This window comes from Eumetopias jubatus, unplaced genomic scaffold (genome assembly GCF_037043125.1).
Source record: "Eumetopias jubatus isolate StellerSeaLion01/CBP00866 unplaced genomic scaffold, mEumJub1_p1.0 scaffold_8, whole genome shotgun sequence".
Taxonomy (NCBI): Eukaryota; Metazoa; Chordata; class Mammalia; order Carnivora; family Otariidae; genus Eumetopias; species Eumetopias jubatus.
The window spans coordinates 91,143,731-91,167,451 of record NW_028274814.1 but is presented as its reverse complement, the minus strand read 5'-3'; the positions used below and the strand labels follow the sequence as shown (position 1 = coordinate 91,167,451).

The 23,721-nt window shown below is 41.6% G+C and overlaps 2 protein-coding genes across 3 annotated transcripts in view; one reads left to right on the top strand and one right to left on the bottom strand.

Annotated features, from left to right (window-relative positions):
- Positions 1-7,326, bottom strand: part of XPOT (exportin for tRNA) — a 46,197-nt gene extending 38,871 nt beyond the window's left edge. Inside the window, exons 1-2 of one of the 2 annotated variants that reach the window (XM_028110833.2) lie at positions 6,958-7,326; positions 3,347-3,480 (exon numbers count right to left, since the gene is read on the bottom strand). In XM_028110833.2, coding sequence (XP_027966634.1) covers positions 3,347-3,406 — 60 coding nt within the window. In that variant the 5' untranslated portion in view covers positions 3,407-3,480; positions 6,958-7,326. Of the gene's footprint in view, positions 1-3,346; positions 3,481-6,267; positions 6,342-6,957 lie in introns of those variants that run through there. The other variant, XM_028110834.2, reaches the window with a different exon arrangement.
- A 5,984-nt stretch (positions 7,327-13,310) lies between these two features.
- The window catches only part of CUNH12orf56 (chromosome unknown C12orf56 homolog), an 88,170-nt gene continuing 77,759 nt past the window's right edge, over positions 13,311-23,721 (top strand). Inside the window, 1 exon segment of the mRNA XM_028110739.1 lies at positions 13,311-13,796. Within this exon segment, the coding sequence (XP_027966540.1) occupies positions 13,311-13,796 (486 nt within the window).

Genomic DNA, 23,721 nt, shown 5'->3' with positions numbered 1-23,721 from the left:
CTCTCTGTGTCTCTCTCAGTCAAATAAAACAATAAAATCTTAAAACATAAATAAATAAAAATAATAATTAAAATAAAAATAAATAAAACAAAATAATAAAACTAAAAATAAAATCTTAAAAAAAAAAACAAACCCAAACCAAAATTAGAGTCCAATTGCATGATATGAATTTTGGAAAAGTATGAATAATTGAAAACCTTTAGGAAATGTTTCTCATTTCACGAATTCAGGGCATTGTTATAAAAGTAAGTGCACTCTAGGGGCGCCTGGGTGGCTCAGCAGGAAGCCCGACACGGGACTCGATCCCGGGACTCCAGGATCACAACCTGAGCCAAAGGCAGATGCTTAACCGACTGAGCCACCCAGGCGCCCCTGAAATCAATTTTAGAGGTCTTGATCAGCAATCAAAAAATGACAAACAATATCAGAGTGCACTGCCCATAATAAAAATAACTATTATTTTATGTAAACTGTTTTAGTTGTGTGTGTGTATATATATATATACTATATATATAAAAAATATAGTTATATATCTATACACAGAGTCAAGATGTAAAATTTTTTCCTTTATGAGGAAAAAGCAAGAAAAGCAAAAAAGCTCTATTACAGTTGTTATGAATGAGGGAATGGGTTTTCATATGTGGTCTCACTGGCTGCTCCCGCTGATAAAGAACCAAGTAAATGAAGGTAAGCAGATGAAGATCACCAAATACTATCTTAAATACAAATAATGGTTATCTTCGGAAATTAAGAAGAACCCCGGCGACAGCCCAGTTGTTGTCTAACAATATTCCACGAAACCTGGGGTTTCTTTTAGGAACATTTATTGTCCCATTTAAGGGCAAGGTGGAAGTCAATCATGTATGTTGCATTACCACCTAATAGTTCACACCCAAAAAAAGAAGGGGGGGATTCAGCTGCTAGAATTATCACTGACATACATACACTGACATTTTCTTTAAATAATAGCAAGTTTTAAGCCAAAGACATTGATTCCATTAAAAAAGTAAAAATAACATGAGAGTTTTCAGGTCTTAAAGTCTGCATTCTGAATGCATGCATTTTTAGCATTTTTATTTTTTTAAAGGATTTATTTATTTGTGAGAAAGCGAGCGAGCGAGCGCGTGCGCGCGTGGGGGGAGGAGCAGAGGGAGAGAATAGAGATAATCTCAAGCAGACTCTCAGCTGAACATGCAGCCCCAATGCAGGGCTCGATCCCTCCACCCTGTAATCATGACCTGAGCCGAAACCAAGAGTCAGAAGTTCAACCGACTGAGCTACCCAGATGCCCCATTTACTAGCATTTTTAAGTGAAATTTTGTGGCAATTATGAACAAGTCAAAGCTTTTATCACCTTTTCTTCTATTTCATACCTTTTCTTTAATGCTCTATTGCCTCTAAGTGGCAACAGAGTCACTTCAGCTACTGTCCCTGTAAAAAAAAATTAACTATAGCCAAACAACTGAGAATTGGAGTTGGCAGATAGTTATCTTATGATCAAAATGGTGGGCACCTGGGTGGCTCAGTGGTTAAGCATCTGCCTTCAGCTCAGGTCATGATCCCGAGGTCCTGGGATCAAGCCCCGCATCAGGCTCCCTGCTCAGCGGGAAGCCTGCTTCTCCCCCTCCCACTCTCTCTGCTTGTGTTCCCTCTCTCGCTGTGTCTCCTTCTCTGTCAAATAAATAAATAAAATCTTTAAAAAAAAAATGAATTAGTGTTCCACTACTCTTGATTTCCAACATCAGAAGTATCAGAATTCACTTTCCTTAAGATTCCTTTTTATCCTAATTGTTACTCAGGTTGGCTTAATGGGATATCAAATTAAGCCTGAATTTGGATGCTTGACATAAACCTGTAACTGAGATAACTCGTTTTTATTGATAAAAAGCATAATTTTATATTAAGACCACTAACAATGCACTGGATTTACTTTTCTGAGAAAGAAAATCATTGCGCATTTAAAAAATCTGTTGGATAGTGGTATTTAATAAAAAACAAATGATTTCCATAAAGGATCATTAAAAAAACAACAGAAAAGGCTATTTAATAATTAAACAAATAGTAAAAGGCTTTTAGTTATAGTCATGCAATACCAAGGTAAAGATCTATGATACTTCAACTATGTGACTAAGGCTTTGAAGGTAGGTAGCTTAAACTCCTACATAAAGAAATTTGTCTACACACAGAAAACATGGATTTTAAATGTCTTTTGATGTCCTAACTAGTTTGTCAGGTATCTTATAACTAGCCAGATTATTTAAATCTCAATTCTTGTTATTTACCTTTATGTGGATGGCTGGTTACTTATTTAACAGCAGAGGCATGGAACTATGTGAGAAACTACTTGAGATTTTTTTTTTACTTAAAAAAAAATTTTAAGTAAAATTTGGGCACCTGGGTGGCTCAGTCGGTTAGGTTAAGCATCTACCTTCGCTCAGGTCATGATCCCAGGGTTCTGGGATCGAGTCCTGCATCAGGCTCCCTGCTCAGCGGGGAGTCTGCTTCCCCACCCCCCACTCATACGTGCTCACTCCCGTGTAACCTCGCTCTGTCTCGCAAAATAAAATCTTAAAAAAAAAAAAATTCTCCGTAAAAGCACAAAAACTGCAATAATATTTAGTGAGACTGTTACCCTCACTTAGCTCATTTATAAAAAATATCCTTTGCTATGAGAAGAGAAAATGGTTCTCCTTCCACTTACCCTGTTATCTCAAAACACCCACAACTTTAAAAAAACTTAATTATAGGCTTATTCTTTAAATTCTTCTTTTATCATTCAGCTATAGCCATGATTACAGGTATAGCCTACATTGTGTTTAATTGTTTATATTTGCTCAAATATCCCAGCACCTCATAATGGACTCCTTGTTATCTAACCATTTTATGTAACCTAAGACATGGCATATCATAACCTCTAATTTACATGTCTGCCTGGACTAAATAACAAGGACGCTAAATATTACGAACATGAAGGTTAAACAACTTGTCCAGACCAAGCCAGGAAATATAAAGATAAAATATGCATGTCTGCCACTATGGAAAGTTCCTTGAGCAATCCTTTGCACTGCAACTTCTAAATAATTAGAAATAATGACTGATGTGACACAAAGAGCTGCCTTGAATCACATGAGATTTTAGTACCTTTGCTGAGCCAACTAAAAAACACCAATCACAATGCTCACCGTTGCTGTATTCAGAATATAGTCAAGTACCTCAAATTTGTCTCTCTTCATTTCTACTCAAATGAAATCTTTATCACCAAATGTATTTTGTTTTTAAATTCAAGTCCTCTAATGCAAATCTGTGGTAACAATCTTTAAAAAATGATTAAGTTGACTTAACTTACCCTTTGTCTGAAGTCTGAATCAGCATTTGGATTTAGCCCTAAAAGAGCCTGTTCATCCATCCCTGCTGCTATTCTTGGAGTTTTCTGATTACAATAGGCGTGCCCTCTGATCCCACAGAAGAATCCACAAACATCTGCACACACACACAAAAAAAATCAAAGAAAACAATACTTGATACAAAATCGATGCTTATCCAGAATATCCTAACAAGTGGATGACATTATGCAAGTAAGTGTAAATGTTGAAAGAACTTCTTTTGAAACTACCCAAAATTACAACTAAAGGAACCTAAGTCTCAGAAGAATAGCCCTACTAAATACCCCACAAATGTGTAATTTCTAAAAATCTAACATATGCAATTAATGTTCTCAAATTTTCTTATTCAAGGTCATCAAGTATACAAAGTAATTCTTTTCTACTTTAAATAGAAGCATCTCATTTATGCAGTGTAATCACCCCAGTAGTTAAAAGTGCAACTCTGCAACCATATTAAAATATGACAAATCTAAATTATCTTATTATACTAATTTGCCTACTTCCATTTACCAGTATCACAAACTTTTAGGGAAAAAAACAACTTAGAATGGCTGATTAAATAGTAACCTTGGAGTTCAATATCCTTACTGGAGTGTCTATCAAGTACTTCAAGGTAAGTCAAATGAAAGAGGAAGAGTAGAGGAGTGAAAAACCAGTCATTTAACTTTTAAGCAATAGACTCTCTGGACAATTTTAGAAATGTATTTCAAAAACATTTTTTAATAGTAGCTATAAAAATTGATAAACCAGAATACTGACTACTCTTATTTAAGAACATTTTTTTTAGTCAGTATAGGGTCTAACATTCTCAAATAAGAACATGATTAAGCCCCAAAAGGCAACCTGGTTTTTGATAGAATGTATAACTGAGGGAACAAGGAACAAATTCTAAATGATGTGAAAATCACATTTATTCTCTCAATACCTATGAGGTAGGGAGACCATGCCTACTATTCCCATCAAAAGGCTATAGGGTTTTTTTTTGGGGGGGGGTTAATTATCATAAACCAAAGAGAAGAAACTTAAAGAAGCCAAGAAACTAAAGGCAGGGGGTGGGGGCGCACAGCCTTTTTGAAACGGTGAGGCCAGTATCTGACCCAGGCTAGAGGACCCCAACTACAATATGCTTTTCTGTCTTCCCCTGGGCCTGCCTGAAACAAGTAAGTCAGGTTATGTGCTGAGAGCCCTTCAGAAAAGCTCAGCCCTTTCTCTTATGATTACTATCAAACGTTCAGACTACAGCAAGGCAGGATCCACTGCCCTCAGGGTTAAGACGCAAACTCTTGAATGACTTGCTATTCTGCACCCCAACCCTGCAAGGCCAGTGGTATTCTACCTTTCATCTTTGCACTCACTGCTCTTTTCTTGTTACTTGGTTAACCCTTGCCTGTCCTTCAAAATTCAGCTTAGAGGTCACCTCTTTCAAGAACACTTCTTTGACCCCTATTGTCCAATTCTACCAAACTGGATTAAATGCCCCACATAAGTGCTAATATGTTGTCACTGCCTGCTTACGAGTTTTCTATAATCTTAAACGGAAAGGACCATCTTAAATATTCCTCATTATGTCTCTAGGACATAGTAGCACATAGGCTTTGGGTTTGGACATACCTGGGTTTGTATTACAATCTAGTCATTTTCAAACTGGGGCAATATGGACAACTAGGAAACGTGAGAGAGCCCTCTCTTGAAGTGGGAAAGAGAGGGTCCACCTCATAAAGTTGCAAAGACTTCAGTGAGATAAGGTATGTAAAGGATGCCTGGCACATAGTGGGCCCTCAACAGATTATTTATAATTCAGAGCTAGTCACATGGGGAATGGGAACTACTTGGAGCAGTCTTGATTTATCATCTCATACTTATAAACGGGCATTTGAACAGATGAAAACAAAAAAAGGCAGTGGTTTTCCTCCCCTATCCCTGCCAAAAATGACAAGAAAATTTAACAATTCCCTGGAAAAATGCAAACACAAAAAAGAAATTTTGAGTTTCTGTGAATCCCAGATTAATAAGTCCTATGAGAGGGCGCCTGGGTGGCTCAATTGGTTAAGCGGCTGCCTTCAGCTCAGGTCATGATCCCGTGGTCCTGGGATGGAGCCCTGCCTCAGGCTCCCTGCTCAGCAAGAAGCCTGCTTCTTCCTCTGCCTGCTGCTCCCCCTGCTTGTGCTCTCTGTGTCAAATAAACAAATAAAATCTTTTAAAAAAAGCCCTATAGGGGCGCCTGGGTGGCTCACTCGGTTAACTGGCTGCCTTAGGCTCAGGTCATGATCCCAAGCCAAGGTCCTGGGATCTATCTATCCGTGCTCCCTTCTCAGCAGGGAGGCTGCTTCTCCCTCTCCCACTCCCCCTGCTTGTGCTGTCTCTGTCAAATAAATCAATCTTAAAAAAAAAAAAGTCCTAAAGAGATTCTTTGAATTTAGGGAAAACTGCTTAAGCTTAGTCAAGTCACTTTAATTCTATCAAGCAAAACAGCACTGGTCTTAAAAAACCTGGCCAATAAATAACCTAAGGAAACATAAACTTGCTACAGTTGTCAGTACAGAAAGAATCCCCCATAGAGAAGGAACCTGTATAATAATCAATATGCAGTGGAACATAACCATGAAACGGTGAATTACCTACATGTGTGCAAACAACTGAAAAGTTACCACCTGTGCAGAAAAGGTAACAGTTCCCTCAGTTAAAGGTTGTGCATGAACACATAATGTTCTAACGTGGCATAGACGTGCAGGCTTAAACATTTGTTACAATGCGATAAACACTTCAATTATGCATCTAGTAAATGTTTTGGGAAAAGGCAAGCAACATACTTAAAATATTAAGCCCGAACTTTTCTTTGGTAGCCATTAAATAAATCAAACAATCTGGGGAAATTCCTCCACACCTACTAGAGACTGTTCAAAGACCAGGACTGAATCTTTCCAGTCTTTTAACACCACGCTGACAAGTCGCTTTAATAAAACGTAACTTCCCCCCGTAACAACTAATTAGCACTTTCAAAAAGTACTCGTTTCTTCTGGTTACAGGGAACCATCACGCTTGTCTACTCCTGCAGAACTGTGAGGAAGGGAAGAGAAGAAATGGCGTGTCTGTGCTGGCAAATTACTACACAGAAATAACACTTTTCTCCTTTTTGTCCTGGGGCAGGGGGGTGGGAGCAAAGCAAGTCTGAGGGTCTCCGCAGTTGAAACTAGTGGGACACGGTGCTATTACAAATGAGCCTGGTCACTTCCACTACATTAGGGGCCACAGACGATGCCAACCCCCCTTGGCCGCCCTTGCCCCTTCCTCACCCCCTCTCCGTCCCTCCCCTAAAGAAAGCCTCGTGGCAATTCGGGTGATGAAACACCCAGCAACGGGCGGCCACGCACTCGGGACTCCGCGGCGACGGCCGCAGCTCGTACCCACCCCCACCCAGTCCGCCCAGCATCGGGGCGCTACCGCCATGGAGGGCCCCCGGCCCGCACCCCTCCCCAGCGGGGGGCTCCCCGGGCCAGTCCTCCCGGCTAACTTCCCCGCAGCCTCGCACGGACCCACCGGGTCCGAGTCCCGCCGCCCCCGAGCTCCGAGTCACCTTCCCTATCAGTCCATCCCGCCTCCCCGCCTGCACTCCCGAGGGCTGGTCAGCGGAGCGGAGCGGAGCGGCGCCGCACGCAGGGAGCAGAGAGAGCGGCCCTCGTCCTTGTCGCCGTCGTCCTCCGCCACGGCCGCAGCGCTAACGCCGGAGACCGAGCTGGCCGGGGCCGCGAGCCGCTCCGCGTCCCCTGGCGCCTTCTTTTGCGTGGCGCCCGGCCGGCAAGCTAGCAAGCAGGCGGGCGGGGTCGGCGCCCCAGGAAGGGAAAGAGCGCGAGGGGCCGGCTAACGCCGCCGCCGCCGCCGCCGCCTTCGTCGCCGCTGAGTCAGCGCGAAGCGCGCTCCCCGCGTCGGCGCCGCGCGGACCAGCACCAGCAGCCTCATGGAGAGTGCGGACGGCAGGCCGCGGGCCTGGGCCGGGAGCCTACAACTCCCGGCATGCAACGGGCAGGGGGGGCGCTTCCGGACGCTCGCCGAGGCCTGTGGTGCATGCCGGGATGGGGCGTCCGGCGCGAGTCCCTCCCACGCCGCTGAGTCTCGCCGTGGGTCCTAGCCGCTGGTCGGGTGTGCTTAGAATGTTCCGTAAAGGCTTCATTAGGTAGTTGGTAGGTTAGAGTATCGAGCTCCTGAGATCCAGATGACGTAGTCCAAACCACGTGTGATTTAATTGCTCTTCTATGGTCCCACGTGTTTAGGGTCCGGGAGCATGAAGATCCTCTCAGGAGCGCCGAAAGTTCTTAAAACTTCACTTTAAACGTACTAGTATATTATCATTCATGAAAAGGAGAGCATTCTTAGGGAGTTCTCGTAGGTTACTTCTCTGGTACTGTTACTTCGTTTATTCAGAGGCGGTATTGGCTCAAGTTGTCTACATTTGAATCCCCGCCCCAACCCACCCTCTTTCCCCTCCCACACTTGACCTCAGTTTCAGGCACTTTACATAATCTAGCTGTATTTCAGTTTACTCATTTGTAAAATGGGGGCAATAGTACTGACCTCAAAGGGTTCTTGTGAGGACTGGGATAATATATGTTTGCACACAATAAGTGCTCAATTAGGTATCGTTGCTTATTCACTACTGAATACAGACTTGGTTGCAGTCACTCCAACTATAGTGAGGAGCAAACAAAACTTGGGCAGGGAAATTCGGAAAAGTAGAATAAAAGTACTCTTAACAGTTTAGCAGCTACAGTTGTTTAGTGACCCACCATGTGCAAGACACTACACTACGTATTTCATATATACAATATTTTGCATCACGTTTGTAATTTTAAAATGTCAGGTAAGGATTCCTGTCCTATTTCAGTGTATCTCTGGAGTCTAGCACATAGGCCAGTGCCAGCCTGTAGTTAAAGCTCAATAAGTAGGGGCGCCTGGGTGGCTCAGTCGTTAAGTGTCTGCCTTCGGCTCAGTTCATGATCCTGGGGTCCTGGGATCAAGCCCCACATCGGGTTCTCAGCTCAGCAGGAAGCCTGCTTCTCCCTCTTCTACTCCCCCTGTTTGTATTCCCTCTCTGTGTCTCTCTCTGTCAAATAAAATCTTTCAAAACAAAATAAAACAAAACAAAAACCTCAATAAGTAGATAATTGCATGGATTGAGCCTTACATTACCTGTGTCCCTCAACAATGGACTATGGAGACCCAATATTAATCCTAGTCTGAGTGGCTCCAAAATCTTTAATATATTCAGTCTCTGTATGTTCCATTTACCTAGTATCTACAGCTTATCTATAGTTTATCGAGCGACATTGGCCCTTTATGGTAATTAAAATACCTAGGATTATAAGAATCTTTCAATTTTGAAAACTTACATTATTTTGAAACAAAGAAGCACTTGGTGGAATCCAACTGAAGAGGACCGGAAAGTGTTATTAAATTTGATCACTTTATAGTCTGGCTTTCTCATTGCAGACTAACAAAATAATATGAAAATGTTAATAGGGACGCCTGGGTGGCTCAGTCGGTTAAGTGTCTGCTTTCGGCTCAGATCATGATCCCAGGGTCCTGGAATCGAGTCCGTACATCTCCCTCTCCATCTGCCTGCCACTCCCCCTGCTGTGCTCTCTCTCTCTGTCAAATAAATAAATATTTTTTAAAAAGCTGATAAATAACATTGTCATTATTTTAATTTAAAGCATGTATACTTGCACATAGCAATGTTTTTACGTATTAATTGCCAACATTTTGGAGTGTTTATTATGTGCCAGAAACAGCTTTAAGTGTTCCTAAATTAATCCTCACAACAACTCTATGAGTTAGGTATTATCATTAACCCTATTTTATAGATAAGGAAACTGAAAGTAGCAGAGCTGAGATTCAAACCCACTTCATATGTACTGGAAGGTTTATCTCTAGGTGGTGAGATTGCAGATGATTTTTTTTTCATACTTGTACATTTCTGGATTTTAAAAATCCTCCACAATGTGATGTAATGAGCACTGGGTATTATATAAGACTGGTGAATCACTGAACTCTATCTCTGAAACTAATAATACACTCCATGTTAATTAATTGAATTTAAATTTTTTAAAAAGTAAAAAAAAATAAAAAGGCAAAAAAAAAATCCTCCACAGTGACCATGTAGTATTGTCATAAGCAGAAAAACATTAAAAAAAAAACCTGACTAATAAAAGGAAAAAAGAAATAGTTTCATTCACTCTTTGAGCATTTATTGAATGCTATGTCCCTTATGAAGCATTTTCCGAGTTCTTCAACCAGGTTTGTTTAATCATTTCTTTGATGTTGCTTTTTTTAAACCTCTTTATGTCATGAATATATCCTAATATGTTTTTGTTTTGTATTAAATTTGTGCGGTTGTCTTACCTATGACTCAATTCTTGAAGACTGAAAATAAATCTTATCTTGATTCTGTTTATGGATAGTGATTTCTCAGTAAATATTTGTGAGATGCATTGAATTGAATAAAAAATAATACAGTTGTGAGCTGCTAACCCCTGAGTTCTGTGTCAACTTCTCTTCTTCATATGCTTCATCTCAATGCTTGTTAAGCCCAGTGCCATTGTCACCAAAAGCTCATTCATTCAAGATGGGTTTCCTGGCAGAGGAAGAAGTTGGAAAATAGGTCAGGTAAGCTGTCTTTACTGGTCCTAGTCCAATCATTGTTTTTTCTTAGAGGAAGTGGGTGTGAGGCAGGAAGCCTGAAGCAGACTAGAGCACTGAAGCATTATTTAGTAAAGGAAAAAAATTTTATTTTTAATCCAAAACACTGTACAGTCCCTTAGGCTTCATTATAATGACATCTCTCCTCCATGTCAGTTGATTGCTGTTTATTAATAGTCATTTAAATGGTCAGTATCCACTGATACTGAATAGAAACACCAAGAGACTCCTAAATCAGACACCTTTAAAAATTCAGGTTCTATTTACCTACTACAGATTGCAAGTTTCTTTCTATGTGCATTGTCTGTCTTTAGTTTCAAACTGGGAGATGGGAACACTTGGGATCCTGGGATGGAAGAATATTTCTAGTTTGAAATCCTTACAGTGTTCTTATGACCTATGGCTACCTGACCACTTATCCACAAAAATCACAACTTAAAAATGCCATTTTTTTGTCTGTGTGTATATATGTAGATTCGATTTTTGCCTTGAGCTTTAATCTCAAGTTTAAAAAGTTAGGCTAGCATCCAACAGACAAGAATTTGATATTACTTTGTATATGGGGAACCAAATGCCCATATATACGCCAGGAAATCACACATTTGTTCAATTTATTTTTAAAACCCTTAAATAGGATTTACTCTGTTTCAGGTACCTGTCATAAAGTACTTCAGAACATTGTTAATCCTCATAATAACCCTATGGAGTTGGTACTATTACCACATTTCACAGATGGGAAAATTAAGGCACTAAGAAATTAACTCGTCCAAGATCATTTAGCTCCTGAATGTGAGAGCTGAAATTTGAACCCAGGTCATCTGGCCCTACAGTCCTATGCTCATAATTACTGCCCTTCTAAACTAATTGAATTGACCATCCCTCAACCTAAGGCTATTCTGTTCTGGTGAAAGTTCTTCTGGTTAAGGAAAGTGCCTTAGGGATTAGTTCTGGGTAAGTAATGTTCCATTACTTTTGATAGTTTTATCAAGAAACATCTATTAAGTGCTTTATTGCACAGGAATTGTACTAAATGTTTCTTGAGTTTAGATGGACTTAGAAGATAAAGAGTAATTGCCTATCTCGGATGTATTTATGTCAATTATCCACATAAAGCTTACCAAAAGATAAGGAAATACAAATTATTAATACGTGTCTATAGTGCTTTTAGAATTCATAATTCATTGCATTTGATCCTCACACCAACTCATTGGTTGGCCAGGCAAGTATTGGTAGTTTCATTTTACGGATGATGAAACACTGAAGTCCAAAAAGGTTAAGAGACTTTCCAGAAATCTCACAGATACCGAACAACAGGGTTTGCGCTGTAATCCAGGTCTCCTGACTCCAAATCCAGTGATCTATTCCCTCTATTAAGGCCCTTTCCTGCGATCTGAACTTTGTTGTTACCTTGGCAACAGTGTAGAACGCTCAGTGCCTGAAAACCATGATGCTGCCTTTTCTGTGTGCCACAAACTTGAAAGTTTAGCTGAGGTCGCCTTAACCAGCACTACTTTTATCAAATTCCCTTCTGCACTGGCTTCATCTTAATGTTTGTCAAGTCTAGAGCCTTGTCCCCAAGCTCATTTATGATGGGTTTCTTGGCAGATAGGTCAGGTATACTGTCTTTTCTAGTCCTGCTGCAGTTATTCTGTATCTGTTAGTCCCAAATATGGAGCAAAAGCCTGACGGACACTAAATAGCAGCTTGGAATGAGGCTTTTTCCCATGCTTGGGCTTCACATTTCACTTCGGATGTAGTCATTTGCCTCTGAACGGCTCTTGTGAGGCAGCTCTTTGGCAAAGGTAAAAGGCCTTTGCCTTCTGTTGGTTTGAGGCAACAAACTGTGTAGAGTGGTTTCGATAGGGGATAGTCTTTTTTTTTTTAAAGATTTTATTTATTTATTTGACAGAGAGAGACAACGCGAGAGAAGGAACACAAGCAGGGGGAGTGGGAGAGGGAGAAGCAGGCTTCCTGCTGAGCAGGGAGCCCGATGCGGGGCTCCATCCCAGGACCCTGGGATCATGACCTGAGCCAAAGGCAGATGCTTAACGACTGAGACACCCAGGTGCCCCTGGATAGTCTTTATTTTAGAGGAAACAGTCACGCCTCTGGGGCCCCCTTCTTATCCACCTATGAAGTTATGAAGAATCAGACAGATGTCTGATCAGATTCTAAGAAAACTTGGAATGCTAGGTCATTTAAGATTTTGTCAGCAGGTGGCACTTCTCTCCTTAGTCACTAAATACAATCTCTTCAATAAAAGAAATACTGTTTTTCTTTGCTGCTATTGAGTTCCTCAGAACTGGTTAGCCACCCGAACATTTCTCCTCAGTTCCTTTTTGCAGTGATTCAGTCTACAATATCTGTTTATGTATTTTAATTTGTTTATACTTTCCCCATAGATTTGAAATTGTTTATAGCATACAATATACAACAGCAAAATATGAGGAGGAGAATATGAACTGCAATAAAGAATATACAATTTGATTCTGAGTTGTGGGTAGCTGGAGCAAATATACACACAAATGTGTACCATTACTTTGGGTGAATGGGCAGGGAGAGAGAATGACTTTTCTAGAACTTGAAATTAAAATGGAAGTTATTACCTAGGGTTATTAGAGGCAAGTCTCTATGCCCTTCTCATCTCTCTAACTTAATTTATAATAAGTGACTCCTGATCTGTAAAAAACGAAGCAGTACTTTTACTGTCATGACGCTTCAAGGGTGCACAATTAGCGTTCCTCCACCTCTGGTCCTCAACGTTTCAAGATGCGGGCCTCCTCCATTCATTTATCCTACACATATTGAGCTCTGACGGTCTACGGGGTTTTGTCCTGTACCTTGGGAAGACAAGCATACCCTTTAGACTTGGGCGTACCAAATCAATTTATAAGATTTCCTTCAGAGAGAGCGCTTTCAATTAGTTGGAGAGAAAAGATCTACGTTCATACTCACGAATAACTAGAGGACTGTATCAGGCAATGTTACAATCAAATGCTAAATCTGTGCGATTGGTCTTCGTAGGATTCTAGGGTTGTTCTGCCTATTTAAAAATAAATGGGTAAATTTCATCTCGTTTCTAACAGAAAACAGTTTGAAATTGTGGATTCCCTCATCAATACCGTCTGTTAGAAATGGCGTGGTCCTCAATAGCTGAGGCGGGCGGGGGTGTTGGGGGCTGCTGTGAGCAGAGGACGAAGAGAGCCCCTAAATATCCGTCCCACAGCCCACGGGATGCTTGATGATGATTTACCGAAGGACCAGCGTCTCGCCCCGTCCACTGTTGGCCGGGCACCGAAGTTGGGGGCCCTGCTCCCCGCGCCCGGGGAAGGTGGCGGCGGCGGGGCGGGCGGCTTTGTGGCGCGCGCGGGTTCCACCGCAGGCGGCGCGGAGGCGGGGCCGGGCAGAGGTGTCCGCCCCCCCCTCCCCCGCGTCCCCAGCACTCGCTCCGGGCAGCGGGCGCCGCGCACGGCCGGCTCCGCAAGGTCTGGCTTCCCTGTGCAAACGAATAGCCGTCTGGACGCTTTCCTGCGGAGGCAGTTTCCGCCCGAGGTCTACGACGCCATCCGTGCCTACGAGCCGTGCATCGTGGTGTCCGACTCGGAGAAGCAAACCTTCAAGTACGTGGTGCTCAGCGATCGGCTCATCTACCTGACCGAGAACCCGCCCAAGTCCATACGGCTAGCCGTGGCGCTGCGGGACGTCGTGGCCCTTGACCTGGTGAGGAGCGCGGGCGGACAGGCGGGCTCGCGAGATATCCCTTCGTGGGTCCCCCAATTCCAACCCTCCGCATGCGGGAAGAGGGAGGAGGCGGCAGACCTTCCCCATCCCTCCCTGGACTCCCGTACTTTCAACTTACTTCAGGACTAGAAGCCACAGGAAACTGGATTGCTGTGTGTACTCCGATTAAAGATGCCTTGCCCGTTCTCATCATGTGTACTGGTCATCCCTTGTCCCCCCCAAATAGGGCTACAGGTTTGAGAACGTAGCCCCCTACGAAAAGTATGCTTTAAAGTCATTTTTTTCGTTCATTAAGCACTTAACCTGTTCCAGGCACTTGTTCTAGGCACTGAGGACGCAAAAATGAAATAGGGCCCCTTCCTAGAAGCTGCTGTGGGAGAGAAAAAGCCAAAACCGATGCAAATAAATGCAGTGTGCTAAGTACTATTATGCCTTGTTTACTTTTTTATCAACAGTGCTTAGAGCTTGTTAGGTGCTCAATATGAATAAGTGAGTGAATGAATGAATGAATGAGATGTGCAGAGGACACCTGGCAATCTCAGGCAGGTCACTTGATCCAAACTGGGCTTCAAAACTTCTTGAAGAAGATACAGTTTGGCATAGACACGCCTTGTCCCAGTTTTTAGTGTGCTGCTACTGTATCCCTTTCCTCCAGGAATAGATTTACCTTATAAACCCAGCAACAGATTGGAAGCAGTCTCCTCTCCACTTACAGTTTTTTCCCCCTTGGCTCCCTTTGTCTGAGTTGCTCTCCAGGTGTGTTCCTTTTTCCACTAGGGACAGATGTCTAGCCTCATCCCCCGTCTCCCCCACCCTTCCCCCCAGTCTCTGCATCTCCCAAAGGAGAAGTTGACAAGACTTGGTGGGGCTATTTTGCCCAGAGAAGCATGGCTTGTTTGGAACACATCTGTAAGAAAATGATACAATTTAGTGAAAAAAGTGCTTTTATTTTTTCTCCTTAAAATACCTCTGTCAGGGCGCCTGGGTGGCTCAGTTGGTTAAGCGACTGCCTTCGGCTCAGGTCATGATCCTGGAGTCCCAGGATCGAGTCCCACATCGGGCTCCCTGCTCAGCAGGGAGTCTGCTTCTACCTCTGACCCTCTTCCCTCTCGTGCTCTCTATCTCTCATTCTCTCTCTCAAATAAATAAATAAAAATCTTAAAAAAAAATACCTCTGTCAGTTAATACCACTACACAAATTTATTTGTGGGTTTTTTTTTTGTTTGTTTTATGTTTTTTGTTTTAGAGTAAAAGTTGGAAGCAAACTGCCTTTTTCCTATTTTTCCTCACTATTTCCTATTTTCATTCTCTTGAAATAAAATTTAAAACAGTTAATTTCCTTTATCAAATGCTTTTAAAACATCACATGCTTAGCTTTTTCTACTGTCTGCGGTGTAAACATTTATTGTTTTGACAAAATGTAATGATTTTACGATATTGTTACTCTCCCCGACAAGACACAGTATATTTATTCCAATGGTTGTAATATGTCTTTCTTTTTGAGCTGTCAGAATCTGAAAAGTATGTAAAGTTTCCTAGGCCTTCAAGCCAAAAATCCTCCCAAAAGGCGTACCAATTCATTTGGACATCTTTATATACAAAATATACCTTTCGGGCATATAGAAGACTGTGTAAAGGTGCTGAACAAATCTAAGATTTCAGCACTGTTGATAGATTAAATGTCCATCTTGCACAATATAGTTGTGGCAGGCAGAATAATGGCCCCCAAAAGATATCCCTGGAAACTGTGAATATGTTACATTACACAGCAAAGAGGAATTAAAGTTGCAGATGCAATTGAGATTGCTTGCTAATCAGCTGATTTTAAAACAGGGAGATTAAAAAAAAAAAACAAAGTGTCCAAATAAAGAAACCCAAAAAAAGAAAAGAAAGAAGCCAAAATAAGTAAAATAGGGAGATTATTTTGGATTATCTGGGTGGGCCCAATGTAATCACAAAATCCTCCAAAGTGAAAAGGGAGGCAGAGTGCTGCAGCACAAGAGACTTAGTTCTGAAGGTGGAAGGGGCCAGAAGCCAAGGAATGTGGACAGCCTCTAGAAGCTGGAAAAGGCAAGGAAACAGGTTTTCTCCTAGAGCCTCCAGAAGGAATGCATTCCTCCTGACACCTTGATTTTAGCCCAGTGAGACCCATTTTGGACTTCTGACCTCCAGAACTGTAAGAGAATAAATTTGTGTTGTTTAATGCCACAGATTATGTGGTAATATGTTACAACAGCAGATGAATAGAAATGTTTCCTATTAATGTTTGTTTATCAAGGGAGAGAGCGAGAGCGAGAGCGAGAGTGAGCACGCGTGCAGGGAGTGGGAGGGTGGGGAGGGACAGAGGGAGAAGGAGAGAGAGAATCTTAAGGAGGCTTCATGCCCAGCAAGGAGCCCAACTCGGGTCTCAATCTCACAACCCTGAGACCGTGACCTGAGCCGGAACCAAGAGTCTGATGCTTAACCAACTGAGCCCCTCAGGCATCCCAATGATTACCCATTTTCAACAACATTAATAGGATGGGGTGCCTGGGTGGCTCAGTCGGTTGAGCATCAGACTCTTGATTTCAGCTCAGGTCATGATCTCAGGGCTGTGAGACTGAGACCTGAGCTGGGCTCCCTACTCAGTAGATAGTCTGCTTGAGATTCTTTCTCTCTGCCCCTCCCCCCCCAATAATTAAAGAAATCTTTAAAAAATTGGTAATCATTTTTTAAAAATATTGTTTCAGTGAGAAATAAATATAATCAGACTGAGTACACATGCCTTAACAATCTCTTTTTCTGAGGTTTTATAAAATAATTCTCTGCGGAGAATTTTCCTGATTTCTCGGTTATATGTCATATAGTCACTTATCCTTGCTAACTCGGTCACTTCAATTACATGATTTCAGTGCCAGGCAGCTTTGTTTTTTAGAACCGGTTCCTCCTTCCTTGAAAGATAAACTGTTTACTCTCCTTTTTTTTAGGGTGCTGCCCTCTTTCTAAGGTCAACTCTTTAGACATCCTTTTCCATTCTCAAAGGTTTTCTCATTTTACTGTACACGTCTGTCTTGTTATTTAACTTTCAGCCGGTTCAGGTTCCCATCCTGCTTTTGTTCTAGCTGTCACAGTAATAAAGTCCCTAAGCAAACCAGTCCTTTATACCTCTGGGCTCTAGCCCTCCCGGTTCCATGTTCGACCAAGATTCCTTATTTATTTCGAGACACGTTTTGCAGTTACACTTCAGAATATAATTTGCAAATATACAGATAAAATTCCATTCTCTCCCCTAAGGAAAAAAATGAAGGTAACAGCAACAAAAAAATTAGGCCAGATCTTGCATTGAATAAAAATGAGATTTCCCTTCCAGCAAAGATGAGCTTAAAGTGCACTGGGAGATCTCTGTGTTTGATCTGGTTCATCTCCTAAAAGAAAGGTTGCTAAGGTTTCTAAGGTTGCTTGGTTGCTTGGGCAGAGCTTTTCTAAAAAGGATGACATTTTCTTTAACAGTTACTTTTGAAAGAATTCTGCTCTTGTTGTGGGCATCAAAACATTTCTTTAAACTCTTCTAAGATTAAACACATATTTTTTAAGTGTGAGAAGCAACTATCCAGAAGCGAATTTCCTAGGAATTCACTCTCCTTCAATGCCATCCCATCATCTACAGAGAAAAACAGATCTGTCAAATCCAGCAGCCTTCACCTCTAAGCCTCTTGCCGGGCTTTGTCATTGTCTTTTCACCGCTCCCCCCAGTGAGTATGGGCTCTCCAGCCATCCCAGGCTCCATGCGGCTTCCTGAACTGGCAACCAATGCACCTTTTACAGCCTGGCCTGTTGCTCATGGTGAACATGTCCTCCTCCTTCAAGGCTGTTCAGATCCTCATATTTATAATCCTCTCTTCCTCTCTCTCCTCTTAAAACATGTCAAAACAGGGGAGCCTGGATAGCTCAGTCAGGAGAACACATCACTCTTGATCTCCAGGTTGTGAGTTTGAACCCCACGATAGGCGCAGGGTTTACTTAAAAAAAAAAAAAAAGTAAAAACATCTTGGCTTGAACAGAAACAGGTCACAGGCTGTGTGTTGAAGGGGCTGCAAGAGTTTGCCACCTGATCCCCACTTTCCTCACTGCTGTATGCAGAGCCGACACATTTCTAGGCTAAGCCCATCATTCTTTTTTTTTTTAAAGATTTTATTTATTCATTGAGACACAGAGATACAGAGAGAGAGAGAGAGAGAGCACAAGCAGGGGGAGAGGCAGAGGGAGAGGGAGAAGCAGGCTCTCCGCCGAGCCAGGAGCCCGACATGGGGCTCGATCCCAGGACCCTGGGACCATGACCCGAGCCCAAGGCAGATGCTTAACCATCTGAACCACCCAGATGCCCCTAAGCCCATCATTCTTTCTCTGAGTTTTTTCTTGGCTAGACCATGAGGCAGGACTTTCAGTCTGTTTTGTTCATTGCTGTATCCCTGGTTCCTAGAACACTGCCTGGCACAGATGAGATGGTCAATAACTATCTGTTAAATACTCAACATAAGCCATTTCTTCTATTTCTAAATTTATTATCTGCAATATACATCGGACATTTAATAATACATAATAATACATAATATATTTTCATTCAGTTTTTGCTCTCTACCTGTGTAGACTTGGTCCAGTTATTGACCTTCTAGTCTGTGCCTTCATTCCTCATTTTGTAAAATGGAGACAAGAGCACCTTCCTTAGAGTTTTGGGGAGGATTAAATTCATTAATAATTGTAACACACTTAAAACAGTACTTGGAACATGGTAAGAGCTACATACATGTTATTATTGATAACCTTTATTCACACATATTAAGTCTATTAAGGCTCACTATGAATCTGTAATATAGATATTATCTTCCCTTTTCTTATCAGGGCACTTGAATTTAGGAGATTTAGTAAATTTGGAAAGAAAATAACTTTTGAGCACTGATTATATACTAGGTGTTTTAAATACATTATCTCATTTATTCTTCTTGAAAATCGCCCAGTAGGTTTGTCAAGTTTAATATGTCCAAAAACAGAATTCCTGATCTTCACCCCCAAATCTGTTCCTTTTCCTTAGCTTTCCTTATTTTAGGAAATAACATCATCTTCCATCAGCCTTAATTTTCTCACTCCCCACATCCAACAATCAGTGTACCCCTTTGATTTGTGTAGAGGAGGAAAAAGTTTCCCTTGACCCTCTCAGGGTCCCTGGCTGGGTCTGGAAATGAAACTGACAAAGACAGATAAACAGGAAAAAAAGCCTACAAATGTATTTAATATAAATTTTACATGACATGAAAGCCTTTATAAGGAAATGAAGACTTGAAGAAACAGGTAAATCTCTGTGTGTTTAATATTAGGTTTCATGAAGAATAGAGAGTCATGGAAAAAATGGGATAGTACAAAAAAGGGGTATGACTGAGGATAGTAAACTAGGGAAAACTAGCAAGGGCTGTTTGTTTGGATTCCTCTTACTGTCCTTGTCTTGGGTACAGGGAGGGCACCTCTCCCATGGGGGTCTTAGGACCTGCTTCAAGGGAGCAGGCTGGAGAACGGTCAAGAGTTTCCTGCATCTGCTGTTTTCTCAAATTCTTTCAGCTCAAAATATTCAGTATACCAAGGTGCTATATTTTGGGGGAGTGTGTTCTGAACCTCGTCACTCCTCGTCCAAAATATATCCAGCCATGATCTTTCTTACTCCTTTTATTTATGTCACTTATTCAATCCCTTATCTAGACTATTGAAATTGCCTCTAAACTTATTCCTCCATCAAGCAGTTGGGATGATCTTTTTGAACATAAATTGTAAATTAAGTTATATCACTCTTCTGTATCAAAATCTCCATTAGCTTCCAAATTCCTTATTGCCTATTAGAGCCTCCATGAAAACCCCTATATCTCTGACTTCTCTCCCACTCTTCCCGGAGCTCTTTATGCTCTTCTTTCCTGCCTCAGGGCCCTTGTACTTGCCATCCTATCTGGAACACTCTTCCTCCAGATCTTCAGAGGGCTGATTCCTTCTAATCAGTCATGTTTCCAAATTCAGCACCACCTCCACAGGGATGCCTCATATGACTCCCAATCTAAAGTACCATTCCTGTGTCACACTCATCACATCTGTTGGCTTCGAAGCACTTATCGCTATCGGCATTACAAGATTGATCTGTTTAATGACTTATTATTGTGTATCTCTCATAGTAAATGTAAGCTCCATGAGATCATGTCTGTCTTTACATCCCTGGGTGACTGTGCATCATAATGCCTGACACATAGTAGATGGTCAGTAACTAGTTGTCAATCGGAAGAATGAATAAACGGATGTTCAGATACATCATATAGTTTACCTCTCAGAGGGAGAGATCCTCTTTCCTTACTCCAAGTGTTGAGGGACCCTGGAGACTTGGCACTTCATCACATAGCAGTGGGAGACCAGAGTGAATTCTCATCTAATGTTCAGGGTCAGTATTTTTCATGCTTCTTTTGTCCTTGTATGAGATGATCCCTGTGTTGTTGACCTGATTCCTGCATTTTGGTAGTGAGAGTTAGGTGAGATGGGACTGTATTATGGATGCTTCTTTTCTTCTCTAGCATGTTTTTTTCTATTTTGGTTCATTGGCAGCCTTTCAAAACTCTCACTTTGGAAGGAAGAAAGAGGTGGTAATCTCTTATCCATCGTTTTGGTTTCTTTTTTTAAATCTTTATTTTATTTTATTTTATTTTATTTATATGTCAGAGAGAGAGAGAGAGAGAGCATGAGCAGGGGGAGGGGCAGGCAGAGGGAGAAGCAGACTCCCTGCTGAGCAGGGAGCCTGATGCGGGGCTCCATCCCAGGGCGCTGGGTTCATGACCAGAGCCAAAGGCAGACGCTTAACTGACTGAGCCATCCAGATGCCCCAGTCATTTTGGATTCTTAATAGTTTGTTTGCATAGAATAGTTTGGATATTGTATTCGAGTTCTGAGAGACTCCATGAGGGCGTGCATTTTGTCAGTTTGATTCACTAATGTATCCCGTGCCCGGAATGATAGTGTACTGGTCAAGATAGCCTAGGTTAAGCTGCACTAAAAAACAACCCCAAAGTCTTACTGCTTTAGCACAACATAAAGTCTGGCTCATTCAAGTTACTGGTCCATTGTAGATTAGCAAGAGGCTCTGTTCATCTTAGTCACAAGATACATGATACTTAATTACACATCTTAGTATCAGGGGCACCATCTCAGCACATGCTTGTTTAATCACCACACAGAGGGAAATTAACTTGGCAAATTATGTACTGATTTTAAGTGGGCTCCACACACAGCAGAGCCCAATGTGGGGCTTGAATTCATGACCCTGAGATCAAGACCTGAGCTGAGATTGAGTCAGACACTTAACCACACTTAAGTGACTAAGCCACCCAGGTGCCCTGATTATGTACTGATTTTTAAGGTTCTACGTGGAAGTGACACATGTCACTTCTCACATATCATTGGCCAGAGTCAGGCATATGGCCCATGACTAATTTAAAAGGGGGAGAAAAGGGGCGCCTGGGTGGCTCAGTCAGTTAAGCAACTGCCTTCCCCTCAGATCATGATCCCAGGGTCCTGAGATCAAGCCCCGTGTTGGGCTCCCCATTCAGCAGGGAGCCTGCTTCTCCCTCTCCCCTGGCCCACTCCCCCTCTCTCCTGCCTCTCTCTCAAATAAATAAATCTTAAAAAAAAGGGACGCCTGGGTGGCTCAGTTGGTTAAGTGTCTGCCTTCGGCTCAGGTCATGATCCCAGGGTCCTGGGATCGAGCCCAACATCAGGCTCCCTGCTCGGCGGGAAGCCTGCTTCTCCCTCTCCCTCTGCCCTTCCCCTTGCTTGTGCTCACTCTCTCTCTCAAATAAATAAATGAATAAATAAAATCTTTAAAAAAATAAAAATAAAATAAATTTAAAAAAGGGGGGAATGTGATCCTACTATATATGCATCCCACGTGTCTGCAAGAGAGAATAGGAATATTTGTGAACAGCTCTAATGTCTACCTCAAATTATTGAGTGCTTACTATTTGCCACTCAGCCTCTGTTCTAAGTGCTTAACTTGGAACAACTTCTTTATCTTTACAACAACCCCAGGTAATACTGTTAGCTCAGCTAACGGATAAAAAACCTGAAGTACAGAGAACTTAAGCAACTTGCCAAAGGTCACCCCCTACATGGCAGAACCAGAATTTGAACCCTAGTAGTTTGGCTCCAGAGTGAATGCTTTGACTTTCTAGGTATAGTTGCATCAGTCATAGCAGGTCATCAATTAAAAAAAAAAAGTTTTCATTGACTGACTATTCAGAAGACTCTAAGCTTTTTGAAAACAGAAACTCCATCTTACATTTTGCATGTTTCAATTTTGCACTTTGGCAGTAGGAACTCTAAAATATCCATGATTGATTGAATTAGATAAATTAGAAACTAGATAATCAATTGTTAAAAGCTTAGGGTGCTTTTATTCTCTGAAATTAAAGCTGATAGAAAAAAAATCTGAACCAAGACTATGAAATCAAGACCAAGGGATAAGATAAATACAGAATTGTTCACAAAATACAGAAAACAGGGAGGTGCCTGGGTGGCTCAGTCGGTTAGGCGTCTGACTTGATTTCAGCTCAGGTCATGATCTCAGGGTCCTGGGATAGAGCCTTGCATCAGGCTTCCTGCTCAGCGGGAAGTCTGCTTCTCCCTCTCCTTCTGCCCCTCCCCTGCCCATTCTCTCTCTCTCTCTCTCAAATACATAAAAAATCTTTAAAAAATTAGAAAACAAGAAATAAGGAGTGTCAAGTATACTTCAATTAAAAAACAAAAAATAAGCGATATCTCTTTACATTTTAAAAATAGTATTTTGATAAAAGTAAGAGAAATCAGTACCAGTTGCCAATATAAATATGTCAAAAATGATGTAGATAACATTCATGAGTGATACATTATTCTTAGAGGTAGTCAAAGAACTTAAAGATATTTTCAGATAAAGCCTTATTCATTTGAGATAACAAAAAAGAGCATTCTCTTCTCTCCCCAAATGCCCCTTGCTGCCAGCATCAGAGACAAATACCATGCTGAGTAGGCCATGAATCTGGCTGAGTATTGCATTACTGAGGTTCTTATGAACAATCAAAGGTCATTAATTGTAATGGATATCTATTGGGTATATACTATGAGCTAGCCTTGTGTCACATACTTTAGATCTCATGTAATCTTATTAAGTCTATAAGGAAGGTGATACTGTTTTTTTTTTTTTTTACAGATAACAAAACTGAGGCAGAAAAAGGGGAAATACTTGCACAAGGTCATATTCAGAAAACATCTGAGCTGGACTATAAACTCAGGTTTTTGACCTTACAGCCAGCATTCTTTAACCATTATGCACATACTAACAACTGATCTACAAATTCCTGGTTTCCAAATTCCAAACTCCAAGTTTCTTTAGATGTTTTTAGGTTTTGCAATAGAGACAACATGGTTACCTCACAGTATGCAGATTACATGGTTCCTGAGTGTTGGCTGTCAGGAAGGAAAGAATGACATTTTATTTATTTATTTGACAGAGAGAGCCACAGTGAGAGAGGGAACACAAGCAGGGGGAGTGGGAGAGGGAGAAGCAGGCTTCCCGCCGAGCAGGGAGCCCGATGCGGGGCTCGATCCCAGGACCCTGGGATCATGACCTGAGCCGAAGGCAGTCGCTTAACCAACTGAGCCACCCAGGCGCCCCTATTCCTTTACTTTTAACCTGTGTTTTTGAACCTAAAGTGGGTCTCTTGTAATAGTACAAAGTGAGGAATCAGTTAAATCATATTTCTAAAATCCTTTTAATTTCTGACTTTAATTGGAGTGTTTAATCCATTTGCAGTATTATAATTACTGATAAGGTAGAGTTTACATCTGTCATATTGCTCTTTATTTTCATATG